Consider the following 25,125-nt stretch of genomic DNA (forward strand, 5'->3'; position numbering starts at 1 on the left):
ATTATTGCCAATGATTATTGCCAGCATGTATTGCTACACAGTGGGCAATATCAAAGGGAAAGAGAGAGGCTGAGCTCTAGTATGAGGGAGAAGGGGATACAGGAAATTAGTTTTTAAAGAGTATTTTGAGTAGAACGTTATTATATATAAACTCAAATATTTGAGGCTGCCAGGTAGGATTTAGTTTCTCCCGGTCTCTGGCCCACACTCCAGTACAGTAGGTGTCGGTAATCCACCATAACGTTGGATGCCAACTGCCAATAAACCCCAATGAAGAAGTAAAATGGTAGATAACTATGCATGGCAATGAACTTGTGCACTTTTTCCTAATCACACTGTATAGCATTTTAGATTATAATATTAAAATATAATAGACCAGGCTAAGGCTGCACCATTACATGCCCAAGTTATCAAACTTACCTTGGTATCCACAATGCCAGGAGAAGATGATGTATAGTATCACACTGTCTACGTATACCATCCAGGTGTAGAGATCAGTGAGTGACTGAGTGAAATGCCTTATCAAAATCCCTAATACGTACCTTTCAGAGAGGGGACCGGGCCAGGTGAAAAGACATGGCTGCATTTTGTGTTGTCTAATGACCTGGGGTGTGTTCAGTTTGCCTCAACAGTTGCTACGTTGCGTGATGGTTTGTACTGTATGACACGTTTTCCCAAAATGGTGGGCACCGTTCTTTAACAACCTTTGAAGTACGTTTGGTGGTTGTGGCGAGGTGTGGCCTGATCAATATGGGTCTGAAATGGAAGTGAATAAGGAATAATTATCGGAGGTGGCATGTGCAGTGAAGTTCTCAAAGCTTGCACCGATGGTCAGGATAAAGATTAGTCTGACGGTAGGAGTGACATTTTTTGACAAAGTGGACCCTGCCTTTTTGCTGATCCATATGTGGTTTCAGAGTGGGTGAAAACAAAGTTGGGTGCAGTGGAATCGGTGAAGGTAACCCGAAGTGGTCTTGTGATAATTGTTTGTGTTTCTGCCGGTCAGAGGGAGCGGGCGCTTCACTCCACACTAATTGGGACTAGAGCTGTGACTTGTTTCGCTCTCAAGAAAAGGGCACAATTGAAAAGAGTGACTACTGGGGTAGCGGTAAATGTGAAAGTGGACCAGCTGAAGGGAAAGATTCCCAGTGTTTGTGATGCTTGTCGTTTGGTGCGACGCAAACATTGTGGTGTGAATGTAAAAATAGAAGAGTCATGGTCTGTTCTTTTGAGTTTTGATGTTAAGTATTTGCCCGACAAAGTGACGTTAGGAAATTTCAGTTATCCCGTGCGAGACTTTGTGCAATCCATTACGTTGTTACATGTGTCAAGCTTATGGGCATCTGGCACCAGTGTGTATGTGTGAGGTTCCTAGGTGTGAGAAGTATGCAGAAGGACATAAAACAAAGGAATGTGTTGTATTGGGGAAAGAAGTGGTATGTGTTAATTGTATGGGTGCCTATGGGGCTGGGGATCAGAAGTGTCTGATGAGAGGCAGGTTGAGGTTACCAGGGTTAGAGTAGTGTTGAGGAAGATGGGTCAAGGGGGAGGGATCCTGAGAGGATTTGTGAGTAGTAGATCTGTGCCATCACAGAGGGATAGGTCATTGAGTGATATATGCTTCAGTAAGACTGTCTTTTTAGCGATCATCAATGGACCGCAGAGATGGAACTTAAGTCACAGAAAATAGAAGTTGTGGTGGCAGCTGCAGAGAAGTATTTAGGTGTACGAGATTTGACGTCAGAGTTAGGGTGTGTTGAGTGGTGGTGTCCAAACCTCCCAGGCCATTGGCCTGAGGTAGGACCAGATAGGTTTGAATAGGGTGGTGGGTTTTTAATGTGTAGGGTGTGAGCGCTGCGTTAATCGAATCCGGTATCAGGATAAATAAAAAGCAAGGTCTGCTAACTTTCTTTAATTATGTTTAATTAACGCAAACAATAAATGGCAAATGCAATTTTCGTATATACGGGTTCGCTGTATCACCGCGCCTGGTAAAACAGAGAACAGGCAGGAAGTACGTATACAGCTGTTCTTATACCTTGATGACATAGTTCCAACCCGTCTGTTGGCCTATCACAGTAGAGGCTGAGCGTGGTTTAAACTTTGCTCAGCCTATCGCCGGCACTCAGACTGGTCCCAGTCTCTGGTCCCAGTCTCTCAGATGTCCGCATCTGGTCGTTGGGTAGATTAGATCCGTCTTGTGCCGCTACACTCAAACAGTTCCTTATATGGTATTGTCCAGTGTCCTACCCTCCCTGGTTGGCCTGGAGATATGCACCCCTCCCCTCTCCAGATTGACCACAGCTTTTGCATCAAGGCACTCCATGTTGCTCAATCTTTACACACATACACACATCTGCATTGTTTGTGTGTGTGTGTGTGTAACAAAACAATATTAATCTTCAAACAACATGGTAGCGGGCCATAATGCATAAATATAAATCCTAACAAGGGTTAGATGGCAGGGTATTTTTTTAAATGTATTTTTCACTCAAAGTATAAGGGATTTATACCCTAGTCTAGTTGGTGGCGGTAATGCAACATTTATTGGATGCCAACCGCCGTTAAACCTCAACAAAGAAGAAGCAACGTCACATCCTTTTTCACCATGGCGGCTGATTTAACTCCGAGGTTTAGACGATTGAACAGTCAAACACGGAGCCTTCGTGAAAATGTTCAACCAGGTGAGAAATTGACATGAACATCCTTAGGTTTTAAACCGTAACATGCTTTCAACTTTTTGTTTTCATATCCAAAAATACAGCCAGCGTATACAAAGCTGTGTTAGCTCATCTTGCTAGCCTAGCTAGCCTAGCTAGTTAACGTCGTTAGTTAAGCTGCAAACCAAGCCATTATAAACACATTACATTCTAACTTAGCTAGCTACATGTCATGTTTTTATGGCTTATGGCCACAACCCTTATCTTTTACACAACTGTGAGTAAACTTAAGTTAAACGACCATACTAGAGGCGTGTTATTAATATTGAAGTGAAGGGTAGTTAACTAACTAGATTCAGCAATGTGACGACATCCCACAAAAACAACAACCCCCAACAAAAAAACCTGAACTGACAAGAGCCACTGTGCTAACAGTGGCTGTCTTGGCAGATTTGAACTCTGTCGTGGTGTTTTTATTTTGCATGCAGCCGCCATACTGTTGATGAAATATGACTGAGTCTACTACCTGAATGTGTCATCACATAGGATTCTCTGGGCCCTTCCACGCTACACAGCTGTGGCACAACATCATCCAGGCGCTGCATACACAGGTGGAGGTGCGACGACGGCGGCGCCACCTGTGTGTGCACCCTGACTGCTTCACAGGCTCGGACGCAGTAGACGCTGTGCTCAGCTACTTGATGCAGAACGTCTTCTTCTGTGCCAGCGAGGTGTCACGCCTCAAGGCCGCCAGGCTCTGTCAGACGCTCATGGAGGCCAAGGTGTTTGAGGCGGTGGGCACCAAGCTGTTCCGCCGGGACAAGGAGGCCACTTTCGAGGACACGAGCTGCAGCCTCTACCGTTTCCAGGACTGCGGCTCGCTGCCCGGCTCAGCCAGGAAGGCTGGGAAGGATGGGGACACAGAGAACATGGCCCCCGAGGACTTAGTGAGGAAGAGGAAGAAAGGCTCTAGGTTTGTCTGAGTCACAAACATGCATACACATACATTCTTATTCTTTTGGTTTCTCTCTCACACACACACTTTTACTATACCGCACTACATCATCACTGCTCTCTCTCTGCAGACTGAGTGAGCTGAGGACCATCTCCAACCCCCTGGCGCTGGGCCCCTCAGACCGGAGGGTGGAGAGACTGCTGAAGATCATCAACCTGCAGCCCTCCCTCCCTAAAGCCATTACCAAAGCCCCCACCACCATCTTCCTTTCAAAGACAGGTGAGATGACAAAGCCTGGCTGTCCACCTGGCCATGTTGGAAATTACTATATTGGAAAAGTTAATGTTATTTTCTTTTTTCCTGTTTCTTTTCCATTCTGTATCCCTCCCTTTCTGTCTCGTCCTCACTTGTTTCTTTCCCACTCTTGCTTGTCATTCTACCCCCCTCTCTCCCTTCTCCTCTGTCCTCAGTGGTGGAGGAGGTGTGGAAGCAGCAGACGTTGCTTCAGCTGCTGCAGACGGTGGAGCTACCCGTGCTGGACTGCATCCTGGCGAGTCCGACCCGGGGGGCCCAGCCCCGCCCCCAGGCTGCCGCCCTGCAGCTGCTGCAGAGCCACCACCAGGACCTGGTCATCTCCAACACCTGCCTGGACCGTGAGCTGCCCCAGACCCTCAACCTTCCTGAGTTAGTACCTAACCAGCCGCCATATGATTTAATGGAAAAGATACTAGGAATTGTAAGCATTATTTTGTTGGTCAAAACCAGGGATTGGAACCGGTTTATGGAACAGAACACTGAAAAAGTCATTTGAGGAATGGAAACTGAACTTGGAATGAAAGTGATCTCGTGTTCCGGAACAGAAACATTATTTTCAAATCTTTAGAATGGGTTAATGATGTTATTTTTGTTCCAAAAATATTCTTAATATCTAGTATATAATTTGGTATAAAGTTATAATGCTAGTAATAGCCTAAACACATTCCAGTTCATGTCATGATGTTCAGCGCTTCAAGCCAAGCTTGTCTCTCTCTTTCTCCCCCCACCGGTAATAGTGCAGGCGTGAGATGCGACTGAAATATCTGACCAATCAACATGTAAAGAACTAGCTTACGCTGCCATAGCAAGCTTCTCTAGCAATGCTAATGTGTTGAGTAAATGAATGAGCTATTTTGTAAAAAAAAAACTGTTGATTTCACTGAATGAAAAGGAACAATCTTAACCGGTTCCGAACTTTTTCTGGTCGGAAAACTGGAACAGATCGAAAAAAGATGGGAATATTTATTTTGGTTCCAACCGCTGGTCAAAACATTAACAACCTACCATTAAATTATATTTAAGCTCTTTTGACATTAAAAGAAGGCCCTGAAGTTTGCTTCCTCTCCCTGTGACACTGTAGGCTGGACGCATGGCTGGTGGCAGCCGCTGACTGCCTGGAGCTCTTCCCTGACCAGCTGATCGTGTTGGCGGGGGAGCACCTCCTCCAGCAGGGCAGTACCACAGAGGGGGCAGAGAGGCTGAGCGGCCAGAAGAAACTGCTGTTTGACACCATGGCCAAGCACTACGGAGGCCAGGAGAGGTCCCCGCTGCTCACCGGACGCTACCTGGACATCCACACGGCCATACTGGACCTGCTGGGTAAGATTGGCTGGTTGAGGAATTATGGTGGGCTGTTGTGTGATAGTGTTTTCATCATGTTAGAGTCCTGTGTCTGTACATGTCTCTTTGAAGTATACTCCCACCCACTCTCTCCCTATTTTTCCTCTTACTGTGTGTGTGTTCTCAGACTGTGGGAAGGTGGATGATGCTGTTAGGGCCTATCAGCTGTGTCTGCATCTGCTGGAGCCTGCTGGGAGAGATGAGCTGAGGAGGCTCCTGGCCTTCATGGCCGCAGCAGCCCATCCGGATGCATGCCGTCTGCACAAACAGGTAATCCCACACACACACCATTTGAAAACCATTGTTTCTCAAATAATGGGTCAGGGCCCAATGATAAATACTATATACATCAGTGGTGGGCCAATCATACCCTGCGATGGCGGCTGTGGGTGTAGGTTTTTGCTTCAGCCAAAGTGGTAACACTGGTGGTCCACTGTGTGACGGACCACTCAATATGTCCAGACAGACAACAGGGCCCTGATCAGCAGGACATTTCTGAAGGCCATCGTGCAGAATAAAGAGCTATCTCGTACCCAGAGCGAGAGGCTGCTGCTGTTTCTGATGGACAACCACACTCAGCTCTTTAAGGTAGGCACCTGAAATCCCTGATCCTCTTCCCTGGCCCTCTTCTGACAGACCCTCGCCCGCAGTACTCCAATCCCAAAATAAACAAGTTTAGGGCTGCATTGTTGAACGGAAATAGTAGCTACAGAGGGAGGCTTTAAAATCAGGATTTGGACACCGTGCCTTTTTAAAGTCGGGCATCTGAAGACTTAATACTGCACCCTATTCTCAAGAGTGTAATCTGTACTACAACATTGCCTGATGCATGTATATGATTTGTTTATGTGAATAAAGTAACCTTTAATCAACCCTTCTCTATCCATAATGGAAATAGACCCCCACATCGCTGATTGATGCTGTGAGGAGAACGCTGCAAATCCTGCAGCAAGGAAGAGATCCGAACAACATTGCGAGTGAGTTCAATCCAACTTGAGTACATTCAGCCCCACTTGATACATCATTTTAGGACTTAGTGATCTACAGTATATGCCCTTTTGTGCTTATGCTATTATCATAACAGTACTACATAAAATAGTGAGTCGTCCCTAATCTTCAGTAATGACATAAACCACCATCAGTGTCGTGTTCACTAGGCACGAAATGAAAGAGAACTGACAAACTACCAATGAGAAGCTAATTTCTGTTTTCCGTGATGCGTTCCCTAATAAATACACCCCTGTATTGACTCCCTTCTCCTCATCCTGTGTTGCAGTGTTTACGTTCTGCCAGCAGGTGTCGCTGCAGCAGTATAAGGATCAGTGCGAGGTGGCCACCCTGGAGAGCCTGAAGCAGCTGATCAGGGACATCAGCCTGAGCAAGGCCCTGTCTGTCAAGGAGAGGAGGAGGCTGGTCAAGGAGTTCCAGAAGCACCATCCCATAGTCTTCCTCCAGCACTTCTCCTCCACTTTCTAGGGGGGAAAGGGAATGTAATGAGTGGTGGTAGACCCAATCCAAAATCAAACCTTACCCCCGCCATGCATTTGTGGATTGGATTAGTTACAAGCAATTCCAGGTATAAGTGTTCCACTTACCAATCAGAGGGTAAGGTCATTCCAGGGCTATGTTCAGTTGCTAAATGTTCTTGAACATTACAGATTGAAGTGAGCCTATGTGATTCCTTATTCTACATGTCAGAGGCATGTTTGATCTACATAGCGTATTTATATCTGAATGTTCAATCCTGCTGAACGTGCCCCTGGTCTACACAAGGGCATACTACATAGGGGGTGGGCTTAGGGGTTGATTTTGGAATTGGGCAGTAGGGATCCTTGTTGCCTTAACAAGCGCGTTTGTTCTTCGTTATGCCAACATTTTCCACAGTGCTGGCAATAGTTTTGTCCCAAGACAGGATATACAGTAAGTTTTTGCCAGGTGATTTATCAGGACTGTTTGCGCTTTACATGGGATCAAATTACTATTTTGATTTGATGTAGGCCTAGTTAGTGTTATCTTTTAGTGATGTTACTCTTACGAGGCTTTGCTTTTCAAGTGTTCTTATGACTCCGGCTTCAAGAATTCATTTGCACTAGTTTGTAGGCCATAGTATGTTAGTGGTATGATAGTAGCAATTGTTTTGTTCTAACAAGGAGATATGCACTTACCCAGGTGCCTCGAGGGTTTAGTTCTGGTGAATGAGAGCATTCTCTGCTTTCCGTAGCTGATGCCTGTCAGGAAAACCTTTGATTTTGTTGAAATCGACACAGAGGGGAATGTGTAATGTTGGTGAAACATTTATCTAAAACTAACAGGCATAGGATCTAACTGAATTTATTCAGGGCTGGTTTTGGTATCAAGTATCTAGTTTTCTCAGGTAGATTTATATTTAGGTACTGTAAATAGAAGTTTAGGCTGGATATTGAGCTTGAACAGGAATCTCTTTAGACGAATAAGCATTACACTTTATTTCTATACCTTAAATGAAATTTAACACACCTATTGTGTTGACAGTCTTAACAAATGACGTATTGTTTTGGATTTCGTTGACTGCATCTTATAACTGGTAAGGGAATAACGCTGGTAAATGTAACACTACTTTTATATCTGTACATTTTCTGTTGGGGACAAACGGAATTATTTAAAATGGTATTCATTTAGTTATTTGTGGAACTGTTTCCCACTGCTGTCAAGAACCTATTTCATATCTGTTAATCACATAGTTGACACTAACTATTCTATTGGATTGTAATAGGCTTTGATTGCATGGGTTTGCAAGTTTAATCATAAGGTGGAATGTTTAAAATGCAGCCAAAAGTTTTTACTTTTGTAGTTTGTTGGTGGTCTTACAAATGAATGCTTTGTCTCAAATAAGTGCCATGTTTTTAGCCTAACTTGAAGTCTGAGTGAATTAACTTATTGAAATGAGTGTAAATCATACAATCCAGGGGTGTGAAAATTAGTTTCTATTGGACAAATTCAAATGGGTCCCTGTTTGTTTCCGTTTTCCTCTGTGTGGTTCCTAGTGAATACACCCCAGGTTACTTTTTGTGAGTATTACATTGTTAATTAAGTTGTTGCATCATTGTTATAACGTTTTAAATTCTAGAGCATTTTCTGTACTGCTGCTGTATGTTGCTGCCTAGTTTTTAGCTTTACATATCTTAGTCAACAGAATAGTACACACGATCTGTAAAGTTGCCGATTCAGGTTTTATAGTTAATACGTTGAATTGTTTTGAAATGCACTTTGTTGAAAAACTATTAAATACAGTACAATAAGACTTTCATTAAACATCATTGAAAGTTCCAGTTCTCATTTGAGCAACCATTGGACATATAGATATGCATGAAATATACAATATTCAAACACTATACAGAAGGGTGTAATCACTTGTCTGGTATAATCATGAGCAGTGCTCCTAAATGAACAGAAAGGGCACTTATCTGATAGAGTAGCCGGAAGTGACGTTTACAGTAAGTGGCAAGCTAGCTTAGCAAAGAAGTCAACCAGAAATTTGGACTGGAAGAGATGGAGGTTGTGTACCACAGCCATCACTGACAGCTGTTTTCCAATTTAAACAGTACTTGGAATCATAAAACCACTGACATTCCCTTCGTGACACAGGTAAGCTTGATATAGTTTGATTCAGACCCAGAAACGCAACACGGCATTTCAACAAACGTCAAAAGTGACGTCTCCCTTTAACTAGTTTCCTACCTAGCCTACTGCTATGCGATAGCTAACTAGCTATCCATGCCAGGTTATACGGCTAGCTAACTGGGTAGCCATATTAACAAAAACCGGTTAAACAGGACAGGTATTGGTTTCGCCAATACGTTAGCTAGCTGGAAGATAATCGTAACTAGATACATGTTGTAGTAAGCTCTAACCCTGTCACACAATCGCGTTCCTTCCGCAATTGCTGAACTGGCCGTCGGCAGACTCACTGGTATGGATAGCCTATCATAGAAGCCAGCTAACGTTAACTAGCTGCTTGTGTTTGTTCAGCTACCCTACCTGAGTCACGTGATCTGGCTACTTAGTTAGCTACACAGACGGTGAGGTGACGAGGGGAAAGTCTCTGTGATTGGCACATTCACATTTCCAGTGGGAAATAAATTCAACCAATTGTAACAAGTAGCTAAATTGATTTCACGTTTATGATCACAAGGTCCACATTGAAGTGGAGTGTTAAATGTAGCCTAACTTATACAATATCCAGAGAGAGAGAGGTACTTTGGATATATCATATTCCAACATTGCATTGCATTTAGCTTAGGATATACAGTAGTTAGGTCTCCAAGCTGGCAGACATATTTTGGTCTAATTCATACATTCATTCAGCTCTATTTCAATATCTGTCATCAATGTGAGGATCTCAATAGCAAGGCGAGATTCTGGAAATGGAAATACTCTTTATTGAAATGACACGACTGCATTCAGGAATAATATTGTGTAAATCTTTTCACAGCAGACAGACGTAGACTTTGATACTTTTTAGGCAACATCAATCTTGATTCAGGATGTCTCTGCTGTAACCAAGAAGCTTGATCTTGACATCTAGCCACTTAGATAGCAAGTTAGAAAACAAAATGCATAGCAGGAGAGCCCTGAGCTGGATATCATTTATTTCATACATCTTACATTTCTTGTAGTTATATTTAACTTCTAGTTAGTTATAAGCAGTGGCGTAGCCCACACATTTAGTTTGGGACAGAATTTTCAGTTCATTGTTATGGCAACCGATGTGTGAATCATTGCTTTTTTTCTAGTGTGTGTTCCACAGTTTTTTGGACATGATGGATTAGGCAGTAATGAGAGACAGAAAGTTAGTCACACACACAGTGGGGAAGAAGTTGATTAAGTAATGGGTTTTATGGACCGGTTGGTTTCCTCCCTGCTCAAGATTAAAGCCCTTGGTTCTGTCCACGTCCAGCAGTGTCCACTGACTCAATTATGGCTGTTGGCAATGACATCAGCACCAAGCCCAGATGTAGAGGAGAGCAATGACGTTATACCCTGCCTGCAAGAGACCGACTCAGACAGATAGAGGCTTCAGACAGTGACTCAATAAGGTTTATAATTAAACATGGGGTCAATGGCTTCCTCACTAGTCTGTTTGGCGTGTGAACCCACATCTCCAGGATGTGTCCCAAATGGCACCCTATTCCCTATATAGTGCACTACTTTTGTCCAGGTTTTAGTGCACTAAATGGGGAATAGGGTGCCATTTGAGACGTAGGGCCCACTGCTTGATATGCTAATAGGATATTATGTCTGAATGTGTTCATTCACTTTGATTCTATTGTTGTCGTGCCGGAGTTTGGACAGCGCTTGTCGGGATTTGTCAGACGCGACTGCAGACAATGCATACTAATAATACAGAGATATTGACTCCTGTTCGGATCTGTTTCTCTCACTTCTAAGTTACTGATTTAGGAGATTTGTTGGGGTTTGTGTAATCACACTTGCCCACTGTGTGTACTCTGTAGTACTGTGTGTGTGTGTGTGTGTGTGTGTGTGTGTGTGTGTGTGTGGTACACATTAGAGACATCGATAGCTCTGTCTACAGCCAGCACAGGACACTTTAATGTGCAACATTTTGTGATTTTGCTCTCGGTGGCAAGCTGTCAGTGTGTGTTGCTAATAGACTAGGTTTTTTCTCCATACGAAAGGGGTGTGTGTGTTTTCAGCCTTTTTTTCAGAATACCATATAGTTGTACCCTCTGTGACCTCTTTGTCTCTCTTCCCCCCCAGGGGTCAAACGTCAGGCTGAGTCACCATGGAGTCCATGCTGAACAAGCTCAAGAGCACTGTCACCAAGGTGACGGCCGACATGACCAGCGCCGTCATGGGAAACCCGGTGACGCGTGAATTTGAAGTGGGCCGCCACATCGCCAGCGGCGGGCCCGGCATGTGCTGGAGGATCTACAACGGAACCAAGAAGTCAACCAAACAGGTGAGGCTGCCTGGGGGCTTCATGGACTGTTCTATACTTAACTAGAACAATGTCTCCCAACCCAGTCCTTGGGCAGCCTGAGAACTTACACATTTGTTTTCCACAATTTGTTCAAAGGATAGATGGGACTCATTTTACCATCTCCAACTGACACAAACTGTCAGTGTTTGTCCTGATGCAGATGGTAATTCCTGTCTTATTGTTTGTTCTTCCAGGAGGTGGCTGTGTTTGTGTTTGATAAGAAGATGGTGGATAAGTATCAGAAGTTTGACAAGGACCAGATCATTGAGTCTCTGAAGAGAGGTGTGCAGCAGCTCACCAGACTGCGTCACCCTCGTCTGCTCACTGTCCAGCACCCACTGGAAGAGTCGAGGTGGGTTAAGCTTACCGTCTGCTTCCCAGTCCAAACAGTTTGCGCGTATATTCTGACTACATTTTATGATATTTTTGTTTGTTTTGGTGTTCTGCAGGATTTTTTGGGGCTGATCGAGCACACCATTTTTTTCTTGAGGCTTCTCCTAGTTTGAAGTTTACGCCCCTTCGTCTGTGATTGGTCAACAGTAGGGATTCTTCAATTAAGTGTTTGTAGTCATTCAACGACAGACTAATAATTTTCATGCAAATTCTTTCACTTCAGAAATACTGCACCAAACATCTTGGTTAGATGTAAAATTGTGAGACTAAGACCTCCTCTGCAAAATGTTTTAATTATAATTACAGACCTCTTGAGTTACCTTAGATTAATTCAGACTATTTTAAGGATGTGTACTAGCTGCTACGGTGTCTCAAGAGGGACAAACGGTAATATTGCCACTTTTTTCTAGTTTGTCATGCATACACACAAGGAAGTCAATCATACACACCCATGCAAAAAATGGATACATACACACAACAGATGACGCAGACACACATGCAGCAAGATATGATGAAAGGTTTTGGGCCTAGCTCTACAGACTTGGCACTGAATAATACATACACCTGCCAGAGGAAGTGGAACAAGAGGTACTCACTCGGTCATTCTCTCTCTCTCTATTTCCTTCTCTCTATTTCATTCTCTCTCTCTCCTCTCTCTCTCTCTCTCTCTCTCTCAATTCAATTCAATTCAATTCAAGGGGCTTTATTGGCATGGGAAACATGTGTTAACATTGCCAAAGCAAGTGAGGTAATAATATACAAAAGTGAAATAAACAATAAAAATTAACAGTAAACATTACACATACAGAAGTTTCAAAACAATAAAGACATTACAAATGTCATATTATATATATACAGTGTTGTAACAATGTACAAATGGTTAAAGTACACAAGGGAAAATAAATAACCATAAATATGGGTTGTATTTACAATGGTGTTTGTTCTTCACTGGTTGCCCTTTTCTTGTGGCAACAGGTCACACATCTTGCTGCTGTGATGGCACACTGTGGAATTTCACCCAGTAGATATGGGAGTTTATCAAAATTGGATTTGTTTTCGAATTCTTTGTGGATCTGTGTAATCTGAGGGAAATATGTGTCTCTAATATGGTCATACATTGGGCAGGAGGTTAGGAAGTGCAGCTCAGTTTCCACCTCATTTTGTGGGCAGTGAGCACATAGCCTGTCTTCTCTTGAGAGCCATGTCTGCCTACGGCGGCCTTTCTCAATAGCAAGGCTATGCTCACTGAGTCTGTACATAGTCAAAGCTTTCCTTAAGTTTGGGTCAGTCACAGTGGTCAGGTATTCTGCCACTGGGTACTATCTGTTTAGGGTTAAATAGCATTCTAGTTTGCTCTGTTCTTTTGTTAATTCTTTCCAATGTGTCAAGTAATTCTCTTGTTGTTTTCTCATGATTTGGTTGGGTCTAATTGTGTTGCTGTCCTGGGGCTCTATGGGGTCTGTTTGTGTTTATAAGCAGAGCCCCAGGACCAGCTTGTTTAGGGGACTCTTCTCCAGGTTCATCTCTCTGTAGATGATGTCTTTTTCATGGAAGGTTTAGGAATCGCTTCTTTTTAGGTGGTTGTAGAATTGAATGGCTCTTTTCTGGATTTTGATAAGTAGAGGGTATCTGCCCAATTCTGCTCTGCATGCATTATTTGGTGTTTTACATTGTACACAGAGGATATTTTTGCAGAATTCTGCATGCAGAGTCTAAATTTGGTGTTTGTCCCATTTTGTGAATTCTTGGTTTGAGAGCGGACCGCAGACCTCACAACCATAAAGGGTTCTATAACTGATTCATGTATTTTTAGCCAGATCCTAATTGGTATCTCTCACACTACCTCTCTCACTCGCTCTCTCTCTCTCACACTACCTCTCTCTCTCACACACACACACACACACACTACCTCTCTCTCTCACACACTACATTTCTTTCCTTCTCTCTCACACACACACTACCTCTCTCTCTCTCACACTACCTCTTTCTCTACTTTTTTATTACTCCATCCTTCCTCTAGTTCACCATCATCCCCCGTTTCTTTTGTTCTTTATCTTACTCTTCTCTTTTCTCGGTCATTTTTAACACACTCCTTCTTTCTTCATCGTTGTTTGTTTGTAATAATTGACACTGTTTCCTCTCTCCCTCCCTCCTTCAGGGACTGCCTGGCGTTCTGTACAGAGCCCGTGTTTGCCAGTCTGTCCAATGTGCTGGGTCAGTGGGACAACCTGCCCAGCCCCGTGCCCACAGACATCAAGGACTACAAGCTGTACGACGTGGAGACCAAGTATGGCCTGTTGCAGGTGAGACCCAATACACACACACATGTCTTGTTGCTATGTATATTGCTTGGCAGATGTATGTTTCAAACCCAATTGACCTAACCACACCTCTCTTTCTCTTTATTAAATTGTGTCCCAGGCATATTTTTGGGGATAATTGATTAGATTGCACTCCCCTGCCAAGTCACACAGCTATTTAAAGGGGCAATCTGCGATTGCTACATACATTTTTTTTCTTCTTATAAATCGATTATATCTACCCATTGATTCTTGAAGAATATAACTTATAAATGCCTCATGAGCTTAGTTCAACTGTCGTACCCCATCAGAACCCAAAGCTTGTTTTACTAATTTGTTTATTGTAAACCAACACTAGCCTTAAAACATGGTTAAAACTATGATGTTGATGTAATGGATGGTCAGTTGCATCCATAGCTCTGTCTAGGAATTTGGGAGTGATAAACATTTTCCAGCCCCACACTTCGGCTTTTTACCAAAACATTGGCGGAGTTGCCTTTGTTATTGTTTGAACTGCAGATTGCCCCTTTAAGGAGGAATGCTGTGAAAAGTCTTTAGTTAATATCACAGATTGTCTTTCTGCTTCTCTGCTCAGTGTCTTACCTCTCCTATCTTTATCTGCTTCATGCCTCTTTCTTTTCCTTTCTCTTTTTCACTCTCTTTCTATTTTGTTATATCCTCTCCCTGTGACTACTCTCATCTCTCTCTTCTCCCTCCCTCTCTCCCCCTCCTTCACATGTCCCTCCCTCAGATCTCGGAGGGCTTGTCATTCCTACACAGCGGGGTGAAGATGGTCCATGGGAACCTGTGTCTGGAGAACGTCATCCTCAACAAGAGCGGAGCCTGGAAGATCATGGGCTTTGACTTCAGCATCTCCTCCACCAACCCCTCCGATGCCGAGGTGAGACGCTCAGCGCATCTGCCTGTGTGCACCTGTATGTATCTCTTCCTCTGTGTGTATCTGTATATATCCTTACATACCTGTCTCCACCTCCCTCCCTCCTTCCCCCAGCTCAAGTATTCCTGTAAGGAGTGGGAGCCCAACCTGCCGCCGCTCTGCCTGCCCAACCCAGAGTATCTGGCCCCCGAGTACATCCTGTCGGTGAGCTGCGACGCCGCCTCAGACATGTACTCGCTGGGCGTGGTGATGCACGCCGTCTTCAACGAGGGCAAGCCCGTGTTCCAGGTCAACAAGCACGACATCTTCAAGAGCTTCAGCCGACAGCTGGACCAGGTGAGGGGGCGGGGAGTGAGATGAAGGCTTGATGGCCAGAACATGTCCACGTGATTGCTAGTAGAAAATATACATCAAAGTTGTGAGTGCTGGCCCTCTTCATAAAGTTAGAGTTCTCTGGAGCGACAGCACCCAAGGACCTCATTCAGGCAGCAGACCTTAGTTAGAATGCATCACGTCTTATTTAGCATTTTGGGGAGAAAAGGACAGAGGGATATTAATGCCAAAGTGCACTGCAATATTTGTAATGCTTCATTGATTCCATACTTTTTGAATTAGTAGATCTCTCTCTCTCTCCCCCCCCCCCGTCTGTCCATAGCTCAGCAGACTGAGCCCCACCATGTTGAATAAGATTCCTGAGGAGGTGAGGGAGCACGTCAAGATGCTGCTGAGTGTCACGCCCAACGTCCGGCCTGATGCTGACCAGATGACCAAGGTCAGATCACCCCCCGTGTCACCAACTATGACCTTATGTCACTAATACAACAGGATACACAATACGTTTTACATATTAAAACATGCTCACCAAGTTAGCTAACTGATAAATATTTAGAAATGCCTTTTAGATTTTCTGATTCATTAATAAAGCTAAACTTGAATATGTGTCGTCGGTTGAATATGTGTCGTTGGTTGAATATGTGTCGTCGGTTGAATATGTGTCGTTGGTTGAATATGTGTCGTTGGTTGAATATGTGTCGTTGGTTGAATATGTGTCGTAGGTTGAATATGTGTCGTCGGTTGAATATGTGTCGTCGGTTGAATATGTGTCGTCGGTTGAATATGTGTCGTCGGTTGAATATGTGTCGTCGGTTGAATATGTGTCGTCGGTTTAATATGTGTCGTCGGTTGAATATGTGTCGTCGGTTGAATATGTGTCGTCGGTTGAATATGTGTCGTCGGTTGAATATGTGTCGTCGGTTGAATATGTGTCGTCGGTTGAATATGTGTCGTCGGTTGAATATGTGTCGTCGGTTGAATGCCCGTTTCAAGATCGTATTCCTAAAAAGTTATTTCAGAGAATTTAAGCAAGATGAAGTCATTGATCCTGCTTTATGACATACCACCCAGTTCAGTTGAATAATCCCTTCTCTGCCTCTGGATACTTCAGATCCCCTTCTTTGATGACGTTGGGGCGGTGACGCTGGCCTACTTTGACTCCCTCTTCCAGAGGGACAACCTGCAGAAGTCCCAGTTCTACAAAAACCTGCCCAAGGTCTTGCCCAAGCTACCCAAGGTTAGTGTTGACTGTGTGTGTGTGTTGCTCTTACAGGTCATTTTAGTGTCCTAGCTGTACATTCCTACAGTAGAATGCTTCATCCTCAGTGGACCGGTAGTTTGGAACGTGGTCTTCAATAATCCAGTCAAATTGGGATTGGCCATTTTGCAAATATGTGCTCAAAGGTGACTTAATAAAAATGATTCTGATTAAAGCCACTATTCCTTACCCCTTTGCGTCCTGTCTCTTCCTCTACACCCCAGAGAGTGGTGGTGTATCGTATCCTCCCAGCCCTCACCTCAGAGTTTGTGAACCCAGACATGGTGCCGTTCGTCCTGCCCAATGTGCTGCTGATCGCAGAGGAGTGTACCAAGGACGAGTACGTCAGACTCATCCTGCCGGACCTCACCCCTGTGTTCAAGCAGCAGGAGCCTGTCCAGGTACACACACACACACAGAGGATGCAAAGGACACACATATACAGTGTATCCCCATACCCAGTTTTCAGGCCTACCTTCTATGTTTTCTTGATGTGTGTTACAGGGATGGCATGGTTAGATAACAGACTAGAGGATGCTGTACGCTTTATCTGGTGACAGGGCTGTATGTATCATACTGTTTCTCTCTCTTCTCCTTTTCATGCCTTCAGGCAAGCAATATGGTGAGTGGTCTTTGCTAAGCGTAGTTGTGTGTGTGTATGACACTCTAATGCTTAAAAAAAGAGCTCACTTTATTCCTAGTTTAATTTCACTGGTAGTTACCCATCTCTCTCTTTTTATCTGTCACTCTCCCATCATTAAGCCTGGATGAACCGCGTTTAACCCTCTGTGTCTCTCAGATCCTGCTGATCTTCCTGCAAAAGATGGACCTGCTGCTGACCAAGACCCCACCGGAGGACATTAAGAACAGCGTTCTGCCCATGGTCTACAGAGCCCTGGAGGCCCCCTCCATCCAGATACAGGTACCAGGGACAAGCACATCATGACTTTACAAAGGGTTTATTCCCCCGGCAGAAAGAGAAGTGCAATACTAATGAAATGAGGTTTAGGATTGAGGTTAAAGTTAGGTTTAGTTTGAGTGTGATTCAAGGTAAGTGTAAATTAGCATGCTGTCGTCCGTTGCCATACATTTTCTGCCCATTAAAAATACACTGCCTTGATTTAATGCGTAATTTGTTGGCCAGGTACTGTACATTGTAAAAGACAGACATCTCTATTTACCTATCCAAATGAGTGATGTAGTGAAGGAAGTAAAGTGTAGGAGGATAACTGCAGCGTTAACCTCTAAACACTGATTGTGGTACAAGTTGCCTGACCCATTGAGAGGATAAGAAAAACCTGACCCATTGAGAGGATAAGAAAAACCTGACCCATTGAGAGGATAAGAAAAACCTGACCCATTGAGAGGATAAGAAATACCTGACCCATTGAGAGGATAAGAAAAACCTGACCCATTGAGAGGATAAGAAAAACCTGACCCATTGAGAGGATAAGAAAAACCTGACCCATTGAGAGGATAAGAAAAACCTGACCCATTGAGAGGATAAGAAAAACCTGACCCATTGAGAGGATAAGAAAAACCTGACCCATTGAGAGGATAAGAAAAACCTGACCCATTGAGAGGATAAGAAAAACCTGACCCATTGAGAGGATAAGAAAAACCTGACCCATTGAGAGGATAAGAAAAACCTGACCCATTGAGAGGATAAGAAAAACCTGACCCATTGAGAGGATAAGAAAAACCTGACCCTGGACCAGCGGTTAGCAGCACATTCAACCAACTCTGTAAAGCTCACATGGGAACCTCCATAGAGAATCTATATTACGCCTGACCGAGACAAACAATATTTTGCAGTTGCTATGATCCCAATGTCCATTCGAGAGTTCTAGGCTATATGTGATTCTATGGAAACCTCTGCCGTTAAGTTATCAGCAATGCTGTGCCATATATTTGTGTGCCCCCCCCCCCCCAGGAGCTGTGTTTGAACATAATCCCTACCTTCGCCAACCTGATCGAGTATCCCTCCATGAAGAACGCACTCATCCCCCGCATCAAGTCTGCCTGTCTACAGACCTCCTCACTTGCAGTCAGTCTCTCGCTTTCATTTGACTCTCTCTCTGTCGGTCTCTCTCTCTGTCGGTCTCTCTGTCTCTCTGTCTCTGTCTCTCTGTCTCTGTCTCTCTGTCTCTCTCTCTCTGTCTCTCTCTGTCTCTCTCTGTCTCTCTCTGTCTCTCTCTGTCTCTCTGTCTCGTTTTTGATTGACAGGTGACAGAAATATTCTGATTGTGTGTATGTTTGACCTGTGTGTGTAGGTGAGGGTGAACTCCCTGGTGTGCCTGGGGAAGATTCTGGAGTACCTGGACAAATGGTACGTCATTGACGAGATCCTTCCCTTCCTGCAACAGATCCCCTCCAGAGAACCAGCCGTACTCATGGGGGTTCTAGGTAACGGAACATCTAGAACGTCTTAGAATCTAGATGATAGTCCTAGGGATAGTTTGGCTTTTTTTTCAAACAAAGAAAATCTCAACAGAAAATGATCAGTACTGTTAGAATTCTTTATCTTATTTTAGAATCCCCTAGGATAAAATGAATCAACTCACCTAGGATGAAATGAATCAACTCACCTAGGATGAAATGAATCAACTCACCTAGGATGAAATGAATCAACTCACCTAGGATGAAATGAATCAACTCACCTAGGATGAAATGAATCAACTCACCTAGGATGAAATGAATCAACTCACCTAGGATAAAATGAATCAACTCACCTAGGATGAAATGAATCAACTCACCTAGGATGAAATGAATCAACTCACCTAGGATGAAATGAATCAACTCACCTAGGATAAAATGAATCAACTCACCTAGGATGAAATGAATCAACTCACCTAGGATGAAATGAATCAACTCACCTAGGATGAAATGAATCAACTCACCTAGGATGAAATGAATCAACTCACCTAGGATAAAATGAATCAACTCACCTAGGATAAAATGAATCAACTCACCTAGGATAAAATGAGTCAACTCACCTAGGATAAAATGAGTCAACTCACCTAGGATAAAATGAGTCAACTCACCTAGGATAAAATGAGTCAACTCACCTAGGATAAAATGAGTCAACTCACCTAGGATAAAATGAGTCAACTCACCTAGGATAAAATGAGTCAACTCACCTAGGATAAAATGAGTCAATTCTCCTGGGATGAAATGAGTCAATTATCCTAGAATAAAATGAGTCAATTCTCCTAGAATAAAATGAGTCGACAACTTACCTAGGATGAAATGACAAATTGAAATGGGCTAACACTTAAAAACATGATCTATCGCTTTAACAGTATTGCTTCGTTGTCTGTTGATTGTTGTGGTTCTGATTTATTGTGGAATGGTTGTTTCCTCCCATAGGGATCTACAAGTGTACCTTCTCCCATAAGAAACTGGGCATCCCCAAAGAGCACCTAGCTGCCAAGAGTCTGCCTCACCTAGTCTCGCTCAGTATAGACAACAACCTCAACCTCAACCAGGTAGGTAGAGCACACACACACACACACACACACACACACACACACACACACACACACACACACACACACACACACACACACACACACACACACACACACACACACACACACACACACACACACACACACACACACACACACACACAGAGGTTGTACCCCCACCCTCTCTCTGTGTGTTTCAGTTTAACTCCTTCATGGCTGTGATCAAAGACATGCTGACTCGTATGGAGGCAGAACACAAGACCAAACTGGAGCAGCTACACAGCATGCAGGAACAACAGAGGTATCAGTCAAATCATTCTCTCCCTCCTGTCTTCCTCTGACGTTGTAATGTTAGGTGCACCAGTACAGTGAAATGTCTTTCTTGCAGCTCTAACCCCAACAATGCAGTAATCAATAACAATGTTTTACTAAAAATCAATGATGATGAATCAATAACAATGTTTTACTAAAAATAACAAGGTAGAACAAAAACACATGAGATATAAGAACAACACGATAAAGTAAGTACGCATACTATATACAGGGTCAGTTCCAGTACCATATTTCCAATGTGCAGGGATACTGGATTGATAGAGATAGATATGTATAGGTTTGTGTATGTGTGTTGGAGTGTCTGTGTGCCTAGTGTGTAGAGCCCTGTGAGTGTGCATAGAGATGGTCAGACATTTGTATTTTATTCTCTATGCACACTCACAGGGCTCTACACACTTTATAATGTTTTAGACTATTCTGTTCTTTCTGTATTTACTATCTTCTTACTTCTCCTTTTATTAGTCAACAATGACTCAGGAAAGATGTGATGCAAGTTAATGTTCAGAATCTGATTAGAAAGATGAGGGTTGAGTAATGTTTTATGTTTGTGCGAGCCAAATTCCCCTGAATGAAATAGTTTGAGCTATTCTGTCTGTCCTCAGGAGTATGAATATTAATACCAGTCAGACCAACCAATTGGAAGAGACGAAGCGCACCCCCAGCCCTGGCAACCAGGTGAGCGGTCATTTCCTTGACAAAGAGGGGAAAGGCGATTTGCCCGGATGAGGCAAATGCATGAAGGATTGATTTAATGAAGGCTTTATGTATGTGATTTCATACTCTTATAAGGCCAAATGTATGTTATGGCTTATTGAAACCGTTGTCTTTTTCCAGATTGATGATGTCTTCGGAGGGAGTTCTGGGAGTGCAGGGGTTAATGGGAAAGCGAACGGAAACTCGGCATCAGCTCCCCAACTCAACAGAGTACGTACTCTGCATCTTATTCAGTAGGCACAGACCGGAGCAAACGTATTGCAGTGGAAGTCTGTTAACGTTCCTGTTAAATTAGCTTGGGTGGTGCATGTTCTGTTTGACTCTCTTTTTGTGATTGAATGTTACCAAACCCATCTTATCTAGCCTAACCTTGTATAGCTGCTAGTGTATATTTCAGGGATAAGGGATTATTATTAACGTTTTCTGTTCTTTCTCCCTTCCCCCCCCTGTCTCTCGCTCTGTCCTTCTCCTCTCTCTCTATAGATGTCTTTGACTCTGGAGGAGAAACAGCGGTTAGCCAAGGAGCAGGAACAGGCAGCCAAACTAAGAAACCAGCCAGCACTAGCCCCCCAGAGTATCAAACCAGCTACTCCTTCTACCCAGGTAGTAGACATACACACGCACACATACTCATGTGAAAATGTATAGTTCCTTACTTGGTAGCCATCCATGGTTACACGTTTTGATGTCCTCATATAGAACAATCACAATATATCTGTATAATTTATTAGTTTGATGTTTTAGAGTGATAGTTTCCACTTCAAACATGCCACCTATTTGTCATTGAGATGATGACCTGATGTGTTTGGCAGGCCAAGGACCTGACCAGCTGCCTGCTGAACAATATGACATCCCTGGGCAGCCTGTCCCTCACCTCTCCCCCCAGACCAGGCCTCATCCAGGGCAGCACCATGTCAGCCTACCCCTCCACCACCCCCATGGGCTCTCTGGTCAGCAACGGCTACAACCCAACCATGGGCTTCCAGACAGGGGGTCTGGGCATGCGGCCCCCCGGCCCCGGCCTCTACGGAGGGATGGCCACCACCACCAGCACCCCTAACTTTGGTGCCCTGACCCACAACCAAGGGAGTACCAACACCCCTGACATGTCTGCCTTGGACTCCTTATTCACTTCCAACAAGCCCAAAGTCAGCCTCAACCAAATGGCTCCTCCCAAGCCCACCCCTGAGACCACCGCCACCCCCTGGCTTAATCAGTTTGGTTCAGCCCAGCCCAGTCAGACTGCCCCGATGCAGGGCGCGCCATTAGCCATGGGAGGGGTGACCAGCGGGTTCGGGATGCAGGCCAACCCTTTCTTCAGCCCGCAGAACTTCTCTCAGCCCACGGCCGCTCCCGGAATGAACGCGGGTGGTGGGCTCAGACACAGTTCGTCCGTCAACAACGACCTGAAAGACCTATTTGGCTGAAAACAACTTTCCCCTCTTTAATGACGACAGACTGATGAAAGGGGAGTTGGACTTTTGAACTGCAAACAAGAAGAATGAAAAATCCACTTTTTGGACCGACTGTGAAAATGATGATGAATCCACTTGATATTTGTTGCTATTTGTATTTTAATCTTCTGTGGTTTGGGTTGCAGTGTGGTTCTTCTAAGCTCCCATCGGACTGAACACTGAAGACTCAGCTTTTCAATCTGCACGCTGATTCCAAACCTTCTTGACTAGAGAGAGAGAGAAAAAGACTCTCACGTTGTGTTCTGCTCTCAGTAATGTTTGTGGGGGTTTCATATCGTTTCTTTCCTGAGACACTTTGGGGTGAAAGGTTTAATCTAGAATGCATATCTTCTCCATAATCCCTGTTCTATGTGCTAGGATGAGCAGTGGCATGGAGACCAGTCTTTCTCAGTCCATTCCTTTTTAGCCCAGCGCCAACACATGTTATTCATGCTGCCCACCTCAGCAGCCTGCTTTATCATATCAGCGTGGTTCTTTTTAGTGGGGTCCTGTTGCTTTGAGGACGACAATCCAGAAGAGCTGTAGAATCGCCGGCTAAACCGCACGGGCGGAAAGGCCAAGTCTCCATGGAAACGATCTCCGCAGTAACACCCCAGTCCATTTGGGGATTTTTAGTACCTATGCTTTCTGTTCTCTGCCTAGAATGAGATGATGGATAAGGATTCAACAGTGATGTGTCAAGATTCTTACAGTATAAATTAATCCAAATGAAACGGGATGGAAGTGAAAATCTAATCGAAGTTTATTGGTTGCGTACACAGTTTAGCAGATGTGGTTGTGGGTGCGGTGAAATGTTACTAGCACTTCTGCAGTTTCTACATCTGACCTAAAGAAAGGGTATTTTCTGAGACGAAATCCAATTCAACCAAGTTTGAAAAGGGAGGGGTTGATTGTGTTTAGGCAATTAGTCTGGTTAGGGATTGTTATCCACACAGAATCCTGTGCGTGCTGTGAGGGTGACGTTACATACAGCTACCTTCTTAATTGAAGTAACTCACCTGCATATGTACTGAATGGTTTGCTGTGAGTGAGTGATTGGTCGATATATACTGGGAATTGTGAATGAATGTGAAGTAGGATACACAAATGGGTGCATATTGAAATGTCAGCACAATCATAATTCATTTAGTTAGTTTGCCCGGTGTCTGGTAACTTTAGCCCTGTGTGTTCCTGTTTTGTAATACCCCCTCTGACTTCATCAATGTGTTCCCTTCATCATGTTACTGACCTGACCAAGATGGGACACCACAAACGATTGTGATCCTGTTGAATTGTAGTGAATTTAGTAATTCATTATTTTATTCCATGCATCAAACCAGGCTGCTTTCAACAAAGCAAGCAGTCCATGCATTTTAAGTTAATCGTTGGACATATCAAATGTACTATCAAATGCAGTTTTTATATATATATATTAGTTGAGCACTTTTTCATTAAAGGGGACCTGTCCTAAATTGTTGATAAATAAATCTATTTAAAATGGGAGAGCTCTTAAAGGGGCCCTTGGATTGTTGTGCTCTTGTGATGATGAATGAGAGGCCTTAGAGGAGCGCTGTGTGCAGTAATAATCCTTGGCGGTGGAACTAAGTCTGGGGCTGCATCTCAATAGTCAAAAGTAGTCTCCTTTCCTCGTCCTCTTTGCGTATCTTCTTCCCTTCATCTGCACTGATCTGAAATCCCAGGATAGGTGAAAGCCCTATGGGCCAAATGGAACAGGAGTGTCATCTCACCTATCCACCTGTTGCAGACTAGTGCAGGTGAAAGAAGGAGATGAGAAAAGGACGCCATTGTAGACTTTTGAGACCAACCCCCTTGTGTGAATCCTCACTGAATGCTGTTTGCAGACTGGGGGATGTAGGTTTTGTTAGTTAACTGAACACATGCTAATTTATATTCACAGATCTTTGTTGGATTAAAATGCTGTCACTGAGCTGGCACAATGATAATGTCATGGGCTAGTGTATAACAAAAAGGTGGGCCTTCTGGGTTGTAAACCTCTCTATTGGACACAAGTGATGGAGGTCTGTCCTGATTGGGCAAAGACCTCTCTGCAGCTACCTTTCGTGAAAGATGGACATCAATGTTCATGTGATTGTAACTATGACGACGGAAGCCTTTTTGAGGGCGAGAACTGGATTGCATTTCCTGTCGTTGTGATTCGTGCGTTTGGACGCGAGGACAAAAAACAAAAGCCTATTCTTCTACAAGAGTTCTGATCCTTTGTATACTACTGCTGTCATATGTGTCGTGTGGCCTCTATGAACTATGTATTGTGTGGTGTTGTCTGAGGTGGTTCAATGAAAATCTGTACATATATATGAAAATACACAATCTAATATTCTCTATGATGTCTCGTATTTGAGTCTGAGCCAGAGATTTGAAAAGTAACTTTGAGTTCTGGAATAAGATGGCCTCAACAGTAGATAAAAAATAATCTTTATTCAAACTAAAGACAATGCAAATGTACATGCTAGAACATGCTCAAAAGGCTTGTTCCTTTTGTACTATTGGCAGTGAGAGGGTTCTTTTTACAGATCACATTTTTAAAGTATTGTGCAGATTGTCAGAAGCTACTTTTCTAATAATAGTATTGGTTTTTAAGTCTATGCACAATGTTGAGAAAATAACAGGAAACCCATGAATACATATGTAAACAAGTTTCATTTTTAGGAGGAAGTGGAATGGAAGGGGTTCTGTCTCAGT

At 43.7% G+C, this 25,125-nt stretch overlaps 2 protein-coding genes across 3 annotated transcripts; both read left to right on the plus strand.

Moving 5' to 3' along the window:
• Positions 1-2,540: 2,540 nt before the first annotated feature.
• Positions 2,541-8,567, plus strand: LOC139566093 (DEP domain-containing protein 7-like). Its single transcript, XM_071387010.1, has 9 exons — positions 2,541-2,684; positions 3,207-3,633; positions 3,746-3,894; positions 4,086-4,299; positions 5,012-5,250; positions 5,399-5,541; positions 5,734-5,859; positions 6,170-6,248; positions 6,548-8,567. The coding sequence occupies exons 1-9, from the start codon at positions 2,552-2,554 to the stop codon at positions 6,745-6,747; spliced, it is 1,710 nt and encodes a 569-aa protein (XP_071243111.1). The 5' UTR covers positions 2,541-2,551; the 3' UTR covers positions 6,748-8,567.
• Positions 8,568-8,743: 176 nt separating this feature from the next.
• On the plus strand, positions 8,744-24,765 carry LOC139566092 (SCY1-like protein 2). 2 transcript variants are annotated; one of them, XM_071387008.1, is made up of 19 exons: positions 8,744-8,895; positions 11,029-11,230; positions 11,446-11,603; positions 13,803-13,947; positions 14,696-14,845; positions 14,957-15,178; positions 15,498-15,614; positions 16,287-16,412; positions 16,658-16,834; positions 17,044-17,055; positions 17,233-17,355; positions 18,367-18,480; positions 18,707-18,839; positions 19,803-19,921; positions 20,104-20,204; positions 20,839-20,911; positions 21,071-21,160; positions 21,434-21,553; positions 21,763-24,765. In XM_071387008.1, exons 2-19 carry the CDS (start codon positions 11,054-11,056, stop codon positions 22,375-22,377), a joined length of 2,772 nt encoding a protein of 923 aa, XP_071243109.1. In that variant the 5' UTR covers positions 8,744-8,895; positions 11,029-11,053; the 3' UTR covers positions 22,378-24,765. The 2 variants fall into 2 exon arrangements, with proteins under 2 accessions (XP_071243109.1, XP_071243110.1); XM_071387009.1 differs by lacking the exon at positions 17,044-17,055.
• The last annotated feature ends 360 nt before the right edge of the window (positions 24,766-25,125 follow it).

This window comes from Salvelinus alpinus, chromosome 37, assembly GCF_045679555.1.
Source record: "Salvelinus alpinus chromosome 37, SLU_Salpinus.1, whole genome shotgun sequence".
NCBI lineage: Eukaryota > Metazoa > Chordata > Actinopteri > Salmoniformes > Salmonidae > Salvelinus > Salvelinus alpinus.

Coding starts and splice junctions, on each gene's coding strand:
- LOC139566093 (XM_071387010.1), top strand. CDS start 2,552: ATGCCAACCGCCGTTAAACCTCAACAAAGAAGAAGCAACGTCACATCC. Junction 2,685..3,206: donor TCGTGAAAATGTTCAACCAG/GTGAGAAATTGA, acceptor GTCATCACATAG/GATTCTCTGGGCCCTTCCAC. Junction 3,895..4,085: donor CATCTTCCTTTCAAAGACAG/GTGAGATGACAA, acceptor CTCTGTCCTCAG/TGGTGGAGGAGGTGTGGAAG.
- LOC139566092 (XM_071387008.1), top strand. CDS start 11,054: ATGGAGTCCATGCTGAACAAGCTCAAGAGCACTGTCACCAAGGTGACG. Junction 15,615..16,286: donor ATGCTGACCAGATGACCAAG/GTCAGATCACCC, acceptor TGGATACTTCAG/ATCCCCTTCTTTGATGACGT. Junction 17,356..18,366: donor CCCCCTCCATCCAGATACAG/GTACCAGGGACA, acceptor CCCCCCCCCCAG/GAGCTGTGTTTGAACATAAT.